Source organism: Diadema antillarum, unplaced genomic scaffold, assembly GCF_040938485.1.
Source record: "Diadema antillarum isolate AM-2024a unplaced genomic scaffold, OU_Dant_1.0 seq00000871_RagTag, whole genome shotgun sequence".
Lineage (NCBI taxonomy): Eukaryota > Metazoa > Echinodermata > Echinoidea > Diadematoida > Diadematidae > Diadema > Diadema antillarum.
This window is the reverse complement of record NW_027271737.1, coordinates 95160-111034: the sequence shown is the minus strand read 5'-3', so window position 1 is coordinate 111034 and position 15875 is coordinate 95160. Positions and strand designations below refer to the sequence as shown.

The 15875-nt window shown below is 38.6% G+C and overlaps 1 protein-coding gene across 1 annotated transcript in view; it reads left to right on the top strand.

Annotated features, from left to right (window-relative positions):
* The first annotated feature begins 7904 nt into the window (after positions 1-7904).
* Positions 7905-15875, top strand: part of LOC139740666 (sodium-coupled monocarboxylate transporter 1-like) — a 32593-nt gene continuing 24622 nt past the window's right edge. Inside the window, exons 1-6 of the mRNA XM_071651237.1 lie at positions 7905-8237; positions 8750-8815; positions 10356-10407; positions 11426-11493; positions 14314-14468; positions 15369-15509. Coding sequence (XP_071507338.1) covers positions 7905-8237; positions 8750-8815; positions 10356-10407; positions 11426-11493; positions 14314-14468; positions 15369-15509 — 815 coding nt within the window. The remainder of the gene's footprint in view (positions 8238-8749; positions 8816-10355; positions 10408-11425; positions 11494-14313; positions 14469-15368; positions 15510-15875) is intronic.

Genomic DNA, 15875 nt, shown 5'->3' with positions numbered 1-15875 from the left:
AGGAAATCTGTGTTATTTCCATGGGCACGATATCATTGAAAGTATTATTGCTGTGTTGAATACAGTACTAACAAAGACCCAAAGAAAAAAGAATTTAGCAGTTTCCGTTTGCAATGCCATAAAGTGTGCATTACAAGTGAATATGAAACTGTAAGCATAATTTTATGAAACAGATACTTCATGATAGCAACAGTCTGTGTGAGTTTTTTCTGAATGCTGGAAAAGTTTGTTACAAATTTATTATTATTTAATCTCTTCCTTTCAGATACATGATACTTCAAAGTATGCATGTACTTTTTTTTTTGCGGGTATACAAAGTAAAAGTATGTACAGTGTAATACATTTGTGTCAATTTTGTGAATGTCTGACACATCTGTGATTCAAAGTATTGTAAGTAATTGATTTGTCAGCTGATTGTCATGTATAGCACTTGCAGAATTTTTGTCAAAATTGCCATCATTATCATTGAAAAGGAGTGTGAGCGAAGTAGGTCCTATTTGTTTGGAGTTTGGTCCCCATTAAATGCAGGGACATGCAATATATGGCACATTGTCACAGAACTGAATTTTGATATTGCCCAAGTTAGGTCTTATTTTTAGTTATAAATATTCCTATAAAATTTCCTCTTCATAATTATGGTCTGAATCGGGTACTTTTTTTTTTCATGGAAGCAAGGTGATTTAGAGTTGAAGAGGTGTTGGAGTTCACACCAGCATGCTGTAGTCAGCGTGTCAGTCTGGCAAAGAATAATAAGATGAATGCAGAATGAGTAAGAGTGAAGGACCTTTACTAGCAACTCACCACAGAGTAATGAGTATGAAACAAGACTTTTTAGGTCTTTGTGATTGATTTCATAAGTTGCAGTTTGACTGGTGTATTGTGCTCTCAGCCCACAAGAACGAATCCTTTTGATTTCCGCTTCACCTTGACTCAAATTAAAGTGACTGGATAGGTGCCGAGAGCATCCTCCAACAGCAAAGCTTGTCAGGGGAGCTGTAAGCTAGTTTTTGACATGCAGTAGTGCATCAAGCATACATAGGAAGATCAGGAGGAATGATATCCAAATACAATGTACATCGTATATGATATGTGGATTATTGAATTGTAGTCTTAACCAGCGATGGCTGCACCAAAACTTTAAAACTTTATCACTTTTGAATGGATTGTCCAATTTTCCTCAAACTTCACTGATGTGTTCTACTAATATTGCTCCATTCATTCAGTACACAATACATATATTTGGGTTTCATTTGACTTTAAGGAAGCATCTTTTTTTTCTCATCTTCTGGCATGAACTGACTGAGCTGTCCTGTCAGGTGCTCATTGTATACCATGCCAATTCCAGCTTAGTATGAGAGATGATCAAATTATGAATCTATTCCCTTCTGTCAAGAGAAAGTGTAATTGTGTCTGACCTTAGATAGTGCTCAGTATGATTGTAGCTGATGATACATTGTGATTTCATGCCATGATATGTGATTAGTGCTGTTTGTATTAATAACTGTCAAATCAACACAGTATATTCATATTTTTATGAATCCTTTGTGTTGTCCTCTGGAAAGAGAATAATTATGTTTTATTCTAAGAGGTTCATTGCGGTAACCTTGCCCCAGTGATAATTGGTGCCAATATTAAGGTTGCATGTTTTATACTTTTGTATGGTAGGTCCTCAGAAGTTCTGCTCAACTTTTTCATATGTAAGGGTTGTATGCACTCACTCATACACACATCAGATGGATTTCAGGGCTCACAGATTATTCATTGTTTTACGATCTTCACAAGAAATGCTGTTACAATTGTTGAAGACTTGCTCACATTTCCACAAGTAGGCCAATGAACTCTGTACATGTGTATGGCCATAGAATGGGATTTGTACATTTTGTTAAAAATGTGATTTTTGCACCATGCATTATTTGAAATCAAGCATGTTTCACAACATATACATCATAATTCATGACATGAAACATGTACAAAACTATATGTTGGTTGCACAACATATATAGTTCACGACATGAATTATGTATAAAATACATTTGTTCTTTCATGACCATTTTTAAGAGAGAATGTGAAGTCATTAACACAAACATATGTCTGTCAAGAGAATGTATCACTCCATAGCTTTCAATCGTTTGTGTCAAGTTTTTGAGACTGATTTGTCTTTTTGATCCCTTGTCATTTGTGGGTCAACTTGAGTTCATGGAAATATGGGGTAAGATATGATCGTGCATGGGATCGGCGTATTAAAACATGATCATGTGATACACATTTACTGTACTTTATTGGTGATTTATTCGTTGTCATGTCATCAGCGATGAGAGTATACTGAGAGGTCGGATGGAGGTTCCGGTAAGCGTGTGATGCTAAACAAACAAACAAACAGACACAAACAATTATCTTGGAAAATGACAATTAGCTACGGTGTAAGCCTGTCGAGTCCAGATATTTCAAGATGGAAAATTTATAATCTTGTCAGTGCGTGCTATAGGCCGTACAAAGACATGTTGCTCTTGCTGCATTGACAAATGGCGTGTCATCGATCAAATTTAAAGAAGCATCCCTCTATGACAGTATGCTTTACCCGGACGAATGGTGTACTTATAATATTCACGTCAAAGATGCTGTATTTATTGATTGCAATGTAGATTAATCTGCATTTTGTTGTTAGCAGCTCTGTTGTTATGATCATTATGGTTATGTGGCAAAAGATCGGCAACTCGGCCTGTGGAATGCACGGTCCTTGACCAATAAGATTCATGCAGTTACTGATTTAGTTGTAGACAATAAGCTTGATGTCGTAGTCATAACTGAATCATGGCTCTCTCTGGGGATAGGAGTAGAGATGCTTACGCTTTGGCAAATCTTAGATCATCTTTGCCTAATTATGATTTTACTCGTCAACCCCGTGTATCTTCTAGAGGTGGTGGCATTTTTGTACTTTATAGATCGACAGTACGGTGCACTGTTAATACAAACCACACTTTTTCTTCATTTGAGCTGCTTGATCTAACACTTAACCTTACTTCATCCTCTGCAGTTAGGTTATATTGTATCTATCGTCCTCCTCCTTCTACAAGTGACAGTTTCTCAAGTCGGACCTTCTTGGAAGAGTTCCTCACTCTTCTTGAAGGCGCAAGTGTTAGTGATTACTTACCTGTACTCTTAGGTGATTTTAATGTGCATGTAGATGATCCCAATGATAATTTTGCAAAGTCTTTCATGGATGGAGTTGATTCTCTGGGGTTCAAGCAGCATGTCCAAGGTGCCACTCATCGCGCCGGTCATACTCTGGACCTATAATCCATACTCTGCACTAGAGACTCAGACTCTGATATCATCCACCGTGTCAGCATAGTTATCTTCGCTACCTTCAGATCATTCTGCAATTGTTGCCTCAGCAAACCTCACAAGGCCGCAGAATCCCAAGAAACACGTGAGCTACAGAAAATTTCGCAACATCGACATGGACTCTCTACGTAGTGACATTGACTTGTTTGTCAGTTCTTCTCTTGATCTGACTTGTCCTTCTGAAGTTGCTGATCATTACAACACCTGTCTCCGTTCTCTGTTAGATAGGTACGCTCCTCTCCAGGTGAGAACTGTAACGATCAGACCTCAAGCACCATGGTTCAATGACGAGATTCGAGAGGCAAAGAGGAGACGACGCCGGGCAGAACGTCGAATGATCAAGTCAGGACTTTGTTTTGATCGGGAACAGTATCGTTACGAGTGTGAATCATACTACGAATGCATCTTCAAGGCTAAGTCAACTTACCTTAAGAATCTCATCGCTGATGCTGACACCAAGAGACTATTCAGTCTTGTGAAATCACTCTCCTCATCAAATCACTCACTGATTCTTCCTGAACACTCGTTGGACTCTGAACTTGCAAACAAATTTGCAAAGTTTTTTGCTGAGAAGGTATCCAACGTTATATCTGCCTTCCCCGACTCTGTTCCAGTGTCATCAACCGCAGCCTTGGTTGGTCCATCTCGGTTTCAACTGTCAGAATTCTGTCCTGTATCTGATCTGGAAGTTAAGGAACTTATCGCATCACTACCACCGAAGTACTGTAAATTGGACCCAATACCTACCTGGTTGTTGAAGGACACGCTGGATGATATTCTTCCTGTCATTACCAAGTTGTTCAACCTCTCTCTGTCCACTGGTCTCGTCCCAGAACCATTTAAGTCATCTCTACTCCTCCCTCTCCTGAAGAAGTCTTCACTTGACCCAAATGAACTCAACAATTATAGACCCATCGCTAATCTTCCATTTTTGGGTAAGGTCTTGGAGAGGATTGTGTCATCACAACTCAAAGATTACCTTGAAAGATCCGGCATGTTTCCTATTTTTCAATCCGCATATCGAAATCATCATTCCACAGAAACTGCCTTGGTTAAACTTCTCAATGATCTTCTACTGGCCGTAGACAAGGGAAATGAAGCAGCGTTAATACTTCTGGACTACACAGCTGCTTTTGACACTATTGACCACAGTGTGTTACTTCGCCGCCTTGAAAAAGACTTCCTGATATCCGGAATTGTTCTTGACTGGATCCGTTTATATCTTCACAGCCGTACTCAACGAGTCATCATCAATGACACGCTGTCTTCACCATTCCCCCTGACCTGCGGGGTTCCGCAATGTTCTGCGGTTGGGCCACTCCTTTTTCTTCTATATACCAGTCCATTGTCCAAAGTCATTGAATCCCACCAAGGCGTTCAGCATTTGGTGTATGCTGACGACACACAGATTTATGTTACACTCAAACCAAATGAGAAGGCTGAAGCAGCTCAAAAACTTCAGAACTGTCTTGAGGACATCAAAATCTGGTCCTCAAACAATAAGCTTTGCCTCAATGAACAAAAATCAGAGATGATCCATATATATTCCAAACATAGAAACACCAATTCATTCCCAGATTTAGTTTCTGATAATGTTTCTACCAAGTGTAGTGAATGGGTACGCGATCTTGGTTTGATCATTGACAAAAACCTTACCCTTCAACACCACATTAAGCACATTTGTAAGGCAGCATCTTTTGGATTGTTCAAAATTGGGAAGATGAGGAAACTACTTGACCGACCTACAACTGCCAAATTAACTCATGCATTTGTTTCTTGTCATCTAGATTATTGCAATTCCATATTTTCTAACCTCCCTCAGACACATATATTCCCACATCAACGGGTACAAAATTCTACCGCAAGACTTGTCTCCCTCTCCAGGAAATCCGAGCCCATAACTCCAATCCTCCGTTCTCTCCACTGGCTTCCCATACGTCACCGCATATCTTTTAAAGTTCTTAAAGTGCAAGCCCCCAGGTATCTCACAGATCTTGTTTCTTTACGTTCCATTACTTCCTCAAGATCCCTGCGTTCATCATCTACAATGCAATTGACTCCTGGACCACGTACTTCCACAAAATACGGTGATCGTGCTTTTTCTACAATTGCCCCTTCTCTCGGGAATTTTCTACCCGCCTATATACATCAAGCCACTTCCGTTAATCAGTTTAAGATTTTGCTGAAGACTTATCTTTTTAGTAGATAGTCCTTTGGAATAGTCCAGTTGTGGGTCGGTCGATGGAGGTGCACACTGATTTCGACTTTTATTATTTATCGTAATTATACACTGTATCTATTTTTTTTTTTTTGTATTTTTGTACTTGTATTTTGGTATTTTTGTATTATTCTGGTATAAATATTAATTTTTCCGGTAAACTATGCGCATAGAAACATCTGTATTAAGCGCCTTATAAATGATTATTATTTATTTATTTAATTTTTGCGTGTTTCTTTTTCTTTCAAAACGTTTGGGCCAAGTGCGTGAACACATGTAAAATTATGAACACCTCTAACAGATTGGTTTAATTTATTGCACACACTGAAATTGTTCGTTGTACCAATAGGTTTTGTTATACAACTTGACTTGCAGAAGACCTGATAAAAATCATGGTCACTTCAAAGTTATGAGCTTATTGCCATTGATTTTGGAACTCATACATGTAGTTAATGAAGTTCATTCTAAGCTTTTACAACATTGTAAGTTTTATCAGGGAGGTGAGTTTCCTCTCACCTCCCTGGTTTTGTAAATGAAGGTGTCTCAGTGTAGCCAGCGAGCAGAGAATTCTTGGAATAGCCTTTGTACTGATGCTGTCGAGGCAACATCAGTTAACGCCTTCAAGTCTAAGTTCAATGATCACTGGAAACAGAAGAATAATAAATTTAATTCAGATCGCATAAATTGACCACCCCGTGGGTACATCACATTGAACTCTTCAGGCTCGGGATTGGATCTGTTGAATAGCCTTCTACAAGTCTGACATACTTGGCATCATCATACTATAGGTAATTCAGGTTTGAAATTCAGTTTTACTGAAATGAAGATCAAACAATAATGACACCAATCTAAGTTTACAAGTGGGTAATAAATGCAAATAGCCCGCTGCATTACGAACAGAACAACACGGAGCAGGAACCTGCTTAGTACGACGTTCTTGAGAATCAGGTTGAATAATTCTTTGTCGTATTTCGACTTCTTGGAGGTCTCATGAAGTCTTTTGTCTCAAATTTCATGGACAGGAAAGATGCCAAAGCAATTCATACACTATTGCAGTGGTTGGTTGGGAAACAATATTTACACGTAATGTCATCCCTCGTTATTTGTTACTGGATGAAAGGGAAATTAAGAATAAATGTTTTCGAATGCAAATCATAAATGGGTCTAAGCAACAGGTATGTAGTTCAATTAATTTTGATTCACTAGATGAACAGCTATACGGGAAAAAAAAAGTTCCAATTGATGTGATATAACTTTAAACGCCATCTCTTGTTTACAGTTTGAGAAAATGATTTTAACTATAGCCGTCAAACAATTAGACCCGGTCTCCCCTATACATTTTATACCTGTGTGTGTTATGTATGAATGTGTAGGTGTATGAATGTTGTGTATTTAACCTGGGTATGGTCTAGGGGTGAGTGTGGAATTGTATGAGCCCCCAAGCCCCCACCCCACCCCAATCCAAAAAGGGTGATGTTCGTTATTCCGAAACACTTTAATTTTCTTGTACCTATGGGTGTTCGTTTTTCCGAAATGAAAATAGGTTTTGCCAATCCAAACGCTTATGGGGTTATTCCAAAGGATTTTTAGTCAGATGATGAAATGAGGATCGTTATTCCGAAGGTTCAATAGTCCGAAATAAACCTGATTATACATGTCATAATGTTCGTTAGTCCGGATGTGGAAAGGGATTCGGACTAACAAACCTTCGGAATGACGAACCTTATTGCGTTTTCGGATAAACGAACTTTAGGAAAAGCGATTGTCTTTTTCTTCTTCTTTTTCGGATGAACGAACCTTCAGAGTAACGAACCTCGGCTCATATTCGGATTAGCGAACCTTCGGAATAACGAATCTTTGGAATAACGGAACGTAACCCTGAAAACTGCTTCGGGCGTGCCTGAAGTCTGTCCACGTGACGTTGGCCTGCAGACGCCAACTTACAATAACACGTACCGTTCTGAATCAAAACGTCACACGCCCCCATAATGCAGAGTGACATAGTTACTATGACCTGCCAGGGGGCGGATCCAGGAATTCCATAAAGGGGAGGGGGCGGAAAAATATTTCTTGTGCCCCACTTCCGGGTTTAATCAGCTGACAAGCAATTTTCTGGTTGACAAAAAGGGGGTTCGCACACGCCCATTGCAATTTTTATATTTACTTATATTTTAAAGGAGGGCGCGCCCCCGGTGACTCCCCCCCCCCCCCCAATCCGCCACTATATGCTATGGTATTGGTCCTATCTCGTTGACAATGCAGTGTTCGTACAGGTGGTACTCGGAGCAAACTAGAGGCCCGCACTGAATATCTCCCGAAATCAGATTTTCTTCCGTTCACGATGGCCACGCTATCAGTTTTCGATTATGTTGTTTTCGCGCTCGTTCTCGTTCTATCCGCCGTCATCGGCCTGTACCACGCGCTCACGGGAGGCAAGCAGTCGACGACGGAGGAATTCTTCGTAGCCGATCGCAGGATGAACCCGGTGCCCGTCGGTTTCTCGCTGCTTGCCAGCTGGATTTCGGCGATCGCCATCCTGGGAAATCCAGCCGAGACATACTCCTTTGGGACCATGTACTGCTACTCCGTGCTCATCTTTCCAATAACCATGCTCATTACCGCACACATTTATGTCCCACTCTTCTACAACTTAAAGCTCAGCTCTATTTATGCAGTGAGTGTTTGTTTTTTGTCTGTTTTGTTTTGTTCATGTTTTCTTGTTTGTTTGTTTGTTTGTTTGTTTGTTTTTGTCATGCTATTAACTTGCAATTTCTGTATGTGTTTCACAGTATTTTCTTCGAGCTACGCATTGCAGAAGAAAAGAAGAATGTCATAATTATGTCATAAACAACACAGACAACTTCTACATGAATCGACAAGTATATCGCAAGCATCTCATTAAAAATGATATACGTTTAAATGCTAGTATTTCTTTTACGTATAAAATTAATAAGAACAATTATATAATACAAACGGTAAAATAAAACACAGTGTAACTAAGCGTCAAGTGAAAATTTGTCTGCTTTGACTACTGCATCGTAATTTCTAATAAAGGGCGCCTTTGAATTTGTAGTGAGTGCGAGATTATTCTACAAAAGATATAACACTCGAAATGGTGAGATGTGTAGAAACAAGAAAAGGAAAAAAGCACAGCCTCACAGATTTGTCTACTTAATTTCTCATCAGTATCTGGAGATGAGATTCAACTGGGCTGTCCGAGTCATTGGGTTAACCCTTTTCCTAGTCTACATGGTAAGCTATCTTTTTTTTTTCTCTCCCTAATCTCTTTCTCTCTTTGATACTTATTATGATATATGTAAGTATGATAATGATAATAATAATAGTAATAATTATAATGATAATAATTATATATATATGTATATATATATATATATATATATATATGATTTCTTTTTAGACTTAAAACAACAGATCTGCTCATGTTGGAAGCATTATTCCAGTCACTTATAGATTGTGCGTGAAAAAGGAAAGAGATATTACATGCTTATTTAATCTGCTGATTTCTCGGACAAGGCTAATAAAATTATGATAAGTAAATAAAAACACGAAATCAGCAATGATTACATGTTATTAGTACCTATGGAGGTATACTCTAAAAGCACCATCTTTACCCCTGTAAACAGGATTAATTGTCTAAGTGAGAGAAAGAAGAAAAGAAATAAAAAAGCATGCAACAACTATATATATCAGGTAACAAAGTAATCTGTCTATTTATGGCCTTTCATTTTCATTTTCGGCATGTTGCAAGTAGTATGGAACTAACAACGCAATGGATCGCTTCATGTAAGAAGTGCATGGTTTGAAAGTTCGAAATCGTTATCACACTTTGACAGTTTGAGCTAGCCTTTGTCCGATGTAGGCTTATACTTTTAGCCCAAAGATCACAGATTATTCTTTACTCAATCATAAAACATACTTTTTAAAGTCCCCCATGTTCGGATGCAAACATTTCCGAGGCTTTTATAGAACGTTGAAGTGTTTTTACAGCTTCGAGTAAATAATGATGATGTTAGATAAATACACACATCATTTTGAAGTTCTTCTTTTATATATGATCATGATATAAAAATCGAATATAGGCTTCAGGCCCTACATAACTGAAGGTTCATTTTTTGAAAGTTTTTTTTTCCTTTCAAAACCAATTAACATCGATTTGATATCTTTGATTTGTCGCAACCATCCGCAGTAGAGAATGTCCACATTTCTTCATTTGTATGGGTGTCGTATGTGTGATAATGTATGCTCGTAGGATACCTGAACATTCTTTTTCACTTTTTTATTGGAATCCTATAACAGAACCCCAGCTTTGTTGCTCATGGGGTAGAACACACTCATGTAGATCAAGAACTAACGTAATGCCGTGGTGGAATACTCAAACAAAATTAATGGCTCAGTGTAGTCTAGAAGGAGATGAAAATAAAACTCATGGCATCTCTTGTTATTATCATAAATACAATGTACACTATATTTTTGGCACCCATACAAGCGAATTATCGAGCAGACTATTCTAAATGTCGCAACTCTACCGTAGCTTGGTGTCACCGATCATACTGTCGATGTATAGAAAAACTGAAGTATTCATCCAAAAAAAAAGTTCACAATTCACGCACACATATTTCACGGCGCATTCATTCTATTCTCCCATTCTATGATACAACGAAAGCCCCATAGCTTTTAAGAATAAACAAAATTGGCATAAAATGAAAGAAAAAAGAAGAAATCGATGACTTCGCGGAGGTAATTGTGAGTTTACTTCGTTTATCTTGTGAAGGTGATGTACATGTCAGTTGTGCTCTACACACCATCATTAGCAACAAGTGCAGGTAAGAAGGCTCACTTGAGAATACAAAGACTACATTATTGATGAACCATAAAGTATGCTGGATTTACAGTGCGTGCTAAGGAAGTCTGGATAAATTACGAATACTGGAGGTCAAGTTTAAATCAAGTGCGTGGAAAAGAAAAGTGGAAAAAATGGTCAAGCTCACGGGGAATATCTTTGGTTGGTTTGGCAAACTGTTTGCTTTGTTGTTAGTTGGTTAAAACTGAAACACTATGAATATATTTCTCGGAAAAAACGGCATCAAACTTCAGAATCCACGCAGCAAATCTGTCCTAAAACACTCTCTATGAAGTTGTGCAATTGAACTATTTCTTCTACTAACAAAACCACAATCAATATCATAAGTAGGTTTCAGCTGTGAAATTAGTATACCATTCAATAACTACAGAATTAACAAGTCGTGTTGTTAGGCCTACTTATGTAACGCCATAAATCTTACTAGTTCGAAGTTGCACTGTTGTTCTTGTGAGGTCATCCCACTACACCGACACCCTCGAGTCATACAGCCCACGAGTTCGACGTGAAAACAGGTCCATGAGTCATACGGCTCACGGTTCATACAGCCCATGAGTTCGACACTAGGTAAAAACAGTCCACGAGTTCGACAGATATAACACAGGGCTTAATGTGTCGGTCTCGTGGGCCCTGTTAGCTTAATGTCGCACCAATGGACTGTAAGACTCGTGGGCTGTATAACACATGGGCTGTATGACTTGTGAGCTGTATGACTCGTGGGCTGTATGGCTCGTGGGTGTCGGTGCACCCGTTCTAATTGGCCTATCATCTATAGACTGCATTATCAGTTTAAAAGAAATATCGTAGTAAAACAAACGAATAAAGGATATCACGATCAACGATCATAGCTTTCATTCTGTTCCTTAATGTTTAGCTGTCATCCCTATCCAATTGTTTAGATGTCTTTCTGAACACGTCTTGACAAGCAACTGCTCTGTTTTGTGATATGATATTCTCACGACCGATCCCTTTAATATCTGCAGTGACTGGTATGGACTGGTGGCTAATAGTTCTCCTCATCGGTGCTTTATGTACCTTCTACACAGCCTTAGTGAGTGTGACTATAGTTGTTTTTTTTATTGCAATCATTCGATCTGATCACACGAAACTATGAGCAATGACCTGTGGAAAGTCCACTGTACTGATACTTGTATGCACATGTGCCATGTTCTGGAACTATTTGCTTGCCATATCACATAGAAATGCTATTCCCTGCTGTAGGTCATTATTGAAACAATCGACATAATATTTCATGGGGTGTATCAGGAAAACAAATACAGTCATAAACAGCTCAAATAAACTGCCGTATAAACTGCCATATTTTGTTTGAATGTCACGCTCCACTATCATTGTTTTGTGATAAGCAAAATCGAAAAGCTCATATACATTTATCTTACATTAGGTCATGCATTTTAAGAAAAGAAATAAACATTGTTCCCCTTCTGAACTGATTTGTTTCCGCAAAAGCCTTGAATTAAGAGCTTGGATGGTGCTAACGTTCGAATTTTTTGCAAGTATTGTCATGATACAGTGTATGTAAAATTACATGTTTTTCTCTCCATGTATATGGATCTTCATACGAGCACTCATCGCTAATTATAGTGATAAGAAAAGGGCGGTAATGTTATGTTCACAATCACTATGGCACAGTCTAAAATGAATAACCACGGAGTACACAACAAGTCTTTTTAGTGAAATCCACGTACTATCATGAAATTGTAAATTATACTTCTTTGAATTCTGTATACCACCCATTTCCAACTTCGGTTCAAGCCAGTTCTTTTCTGTTTATCTTTATCAAATTATAACGTTACAGAATTCTATCAAGTGCAGATAATGATTAGGGTCTCTATCTAAATTGATGTAGGGGCTACATTAAGTGATACATTGATACATACGTTCGAACATACAATGTAGGAAAATGTAAAGAAAAATGCAAAATCATATTAAATGTACACAAAGAGTACACTTAACGTAAAGTTTAAGGGTGGGATTTCACGGAGCACGCGAATGATTTGCGAAGGACGGGAATGACAAAATCCAACATTCGGAAAAGTTTTTCTCCGAATGTTTTCCGACAATGAAGCCGAAAACTATTCTTGCGCAATTTGTGCGAAGTTTCCACGACGTATGTGCGAATGTCGTGTGTATCATTGCTAAAGTACAGCATGTTACGTACACGAAGAACACGCGAAGGAAATGCGAACAACGAAAAATTTTCAATAATCATGGGAGAAAATGTACCCAAGGAGAGGTGGAAGCTGTCTTGAGTTAAATTTTTTTCTTTCCTCTATTTCTCCTTTCTTTTTCTCTCATTTTTCTATTGTGTGCTTGCCTACATTTTTTTTCCTAGGACTTATCTCCACTAGTAAAGCATATGATCTTTTTTTTTTTGCAGTTCCTACAACACATAATCTCTATACTTCAAATGAAATTTTACATACTTTAGATTAATTTTAACTGTATTCTGCGATTTTTTTTATATCAAACATTTCTTTCTCTTTGCTAGTCTTTCATTTCTTTTGTTACTATAGTTGTTGATAATTGTTTGATGTTTAGGTGTATGCTACGATTTTTATTTGTAGAAAACGTATATGTCATACATTCCCCAAACGTGCGCTAAACGTTCGCGAGAATGTCTCAAAAGGTACGCGAAGAGTTTGCGATTACGTCGTAAAATGATCGGAAAAACTTCGCAGATTTCGCGTAACATACGCGAGACATTTTTCAAAGTTTCGGAGTCTGTTTGGGGTTTCACGAACATTTTGCGAACATCGCGCGTGTCTTGCGAAGGTCTTGCGCATATGACGAGGCTTTAAAGACACTTTCGAGAACAATTCACGAGCAAATCACGACCAAGTGTGCGGAAAAGGTTCGCAGAAAATTTCAAACTTTTTTGAAATTCTCGCCGAAGTAAAAACGACATTCGCGAACAATTGACGACGCTTCCGAACCCTCACGTTCGTTTGGCGATCTTTTGCAGACCAAAATGCGGATGCTGGATTTTGCCATTCGCGTCCTTCGCAAATCGTTCGCGTGCTCCGTGAAATCCCACCCTAAGAGAGATATTTATAACGCATGGTGCAAGGGAACATCTTCGTATACGCAAAGCTTTACTAGGGTGATGGCGTCAGGTGTATAATGTGAGTGGGTCTTTAATTCTGAAGGGGTTATAAATCGTACCTGACAACCATCATAAAAACACGTTATCCAAATAATCAAACGACACAACAAACAATAAATAGATGATGTATATGAAAACAAACTTTATTCGACAGCCCCCCCCCCCAAAAAAAAAAAAAATGAAGAGGACAGAATTGAACGTTTTCATTTATCCAGTCGCTATTATGTTAATTCACATGATATACCAAAATTTCCCAAACTAATCGACTGTTTGTAAATAATACATTCAATCTCTGCTCATTTTTTATGTAATCCCACCCCCCCCCCCCCAAAAAAGAAAGAAATAGATCTGATTCTTATAAATCAACATCTATACATGCAGAACTAAAACTCAAAGGACTCAAACTTTTTTTTTTGTTCAGAACTAAAATTCAATGTTCTAATTCATTCCAATACAACATAGCAAATCAGAAAAAAAAGTGAGTGTCTCTTTGGTCTTCTTACCTTCAATCTCTTACCTTCAAGTTCAAACAATTTTAGGGTTTTTTCCGTCATAAAACGAATGATCTGTATAGGGCGATGACAATGGTAATGAAATAGATGGGTTTCCTGTATACAGGTGATCCCCGTTTAATGTTTCAGCGCTACAATATAACAGTCTTTAAAGTAGAAGGAAGGGGGGGGGGGTCGATTACTATCAACAGGTATCATGCCGCTGATCAATATCCAACACTTGATTCTCCCCAAGGGTGGCATCAAGGCAGTCATCTGGACCGACGTCTTCCAGGCTGTGGTCATGATCGGCTGTCTCCTCGTCGTAGCCATCTACGGCGTCGTTAAGAAAGCAGGGTTCTCGACGATCTGGGCGATCAACAAGGAGGGAGGACGGATCGTCTTTGATGAGTAAGAAAAGACTTTCAAATATACAGTCAAATTCATGAAATTCTTCCGGCGAGATGTTTTCAAAGCATTCAAGACAAGTTGCCCTACATCGACGTAAATAAGCACTGAATTTATCAGTGTTTTAGTAGTAGCCATGATAAAAAGTCATGGGCGTACATACTCGAGCAGGATTCGAACCTACGACCTCCTGATCACCGGACAGGCGTCATCTCCACTAGACCACCGAGCTTTCGCCCGACAACAATTGTTGGTTCTAATCCTTATAGCATGCAGCGGGTACTGCGTATTTATTCAAATTCATGAAATTCTTCCGTTGAGATGTTTTCATTGCAACTGATTGACAAATTGCCCTAAATCGACGTAAATAAATAAGCACTGATTTGATCAGTGTTTTAGTAGTAACCACGATGAAAAATCATGGGCGTACATGGGACTATGTACGCCCATGATTTTTTATCATGGCTACTATTATACTAAAACACTGATCAATTTCAGTGCTTATTTACATGTACGTCCACATGCAACTTGTTGGAAAATTCGATTGCAAGGGGATCGCAATAGTTATTGATCATCACGTTACGTCCTACCTACTGAGCCGCTACTAAATGGAAAGAGCGTTTCACAAATAACGGTCTTATGCAAACGATAGTTACTGCAACCTACTCCTCTGATCAAAAAAAAAAAAAATCAAAATAACTCATTATCTTTACAAATCGCGTCAGCCAGACAAGTCTCTTGGTAGACCCGTTCGATGTATATTGTAGGCGACTTCCGATTGGCGGAAGATATATTTTGAGACCCGTATGAGAACTAGCTTTTGGCTTTATTTGCAAACCATGTCTCCTTGTAGACTTTTGCCACGCATCACTTATACATCCTGTACACTTTCTCTTGCGTCAGCATCCGCGTCGACCCGACCGTCAGGCACACAGTGTGGTCACTGCTGATTGGTGGAAATTTCACCTGGCTTTCAGTCTTTGCGGTCAACCAAGTGTCCATACAGCGTTACCTCAGCTGCTCATCTCTGAAGACAGCTAAATCGTGAGGTTTTATTCTTCCTTTCTTCCTCTCTCTTGAAAGTGAGGATCCTTCACTTCTCCCCATTACATGCTCTTCTTTCTATACTGATATCAAAGAAGTGCTAGTGAATCATTCGATATAACTATGGTACGAAATACAATCTAGTTATAAGTTCAAGAAAATGTCATGCTTTCATCGCTCTTTCCATACTGGGCTTTTTCTACGTGTATATACGTGCGTGCGCTTCCTATTCTGACACATTTTACGTTCTGTTTTAAACCACAAAATGAGCCTCCAAGAAAATTAAAAGGTAGAAAACATAAATTCAATCTGTCACTCAATATTGAGCAACAATGATATTATTTTCATCTTTATACATTTCGTATA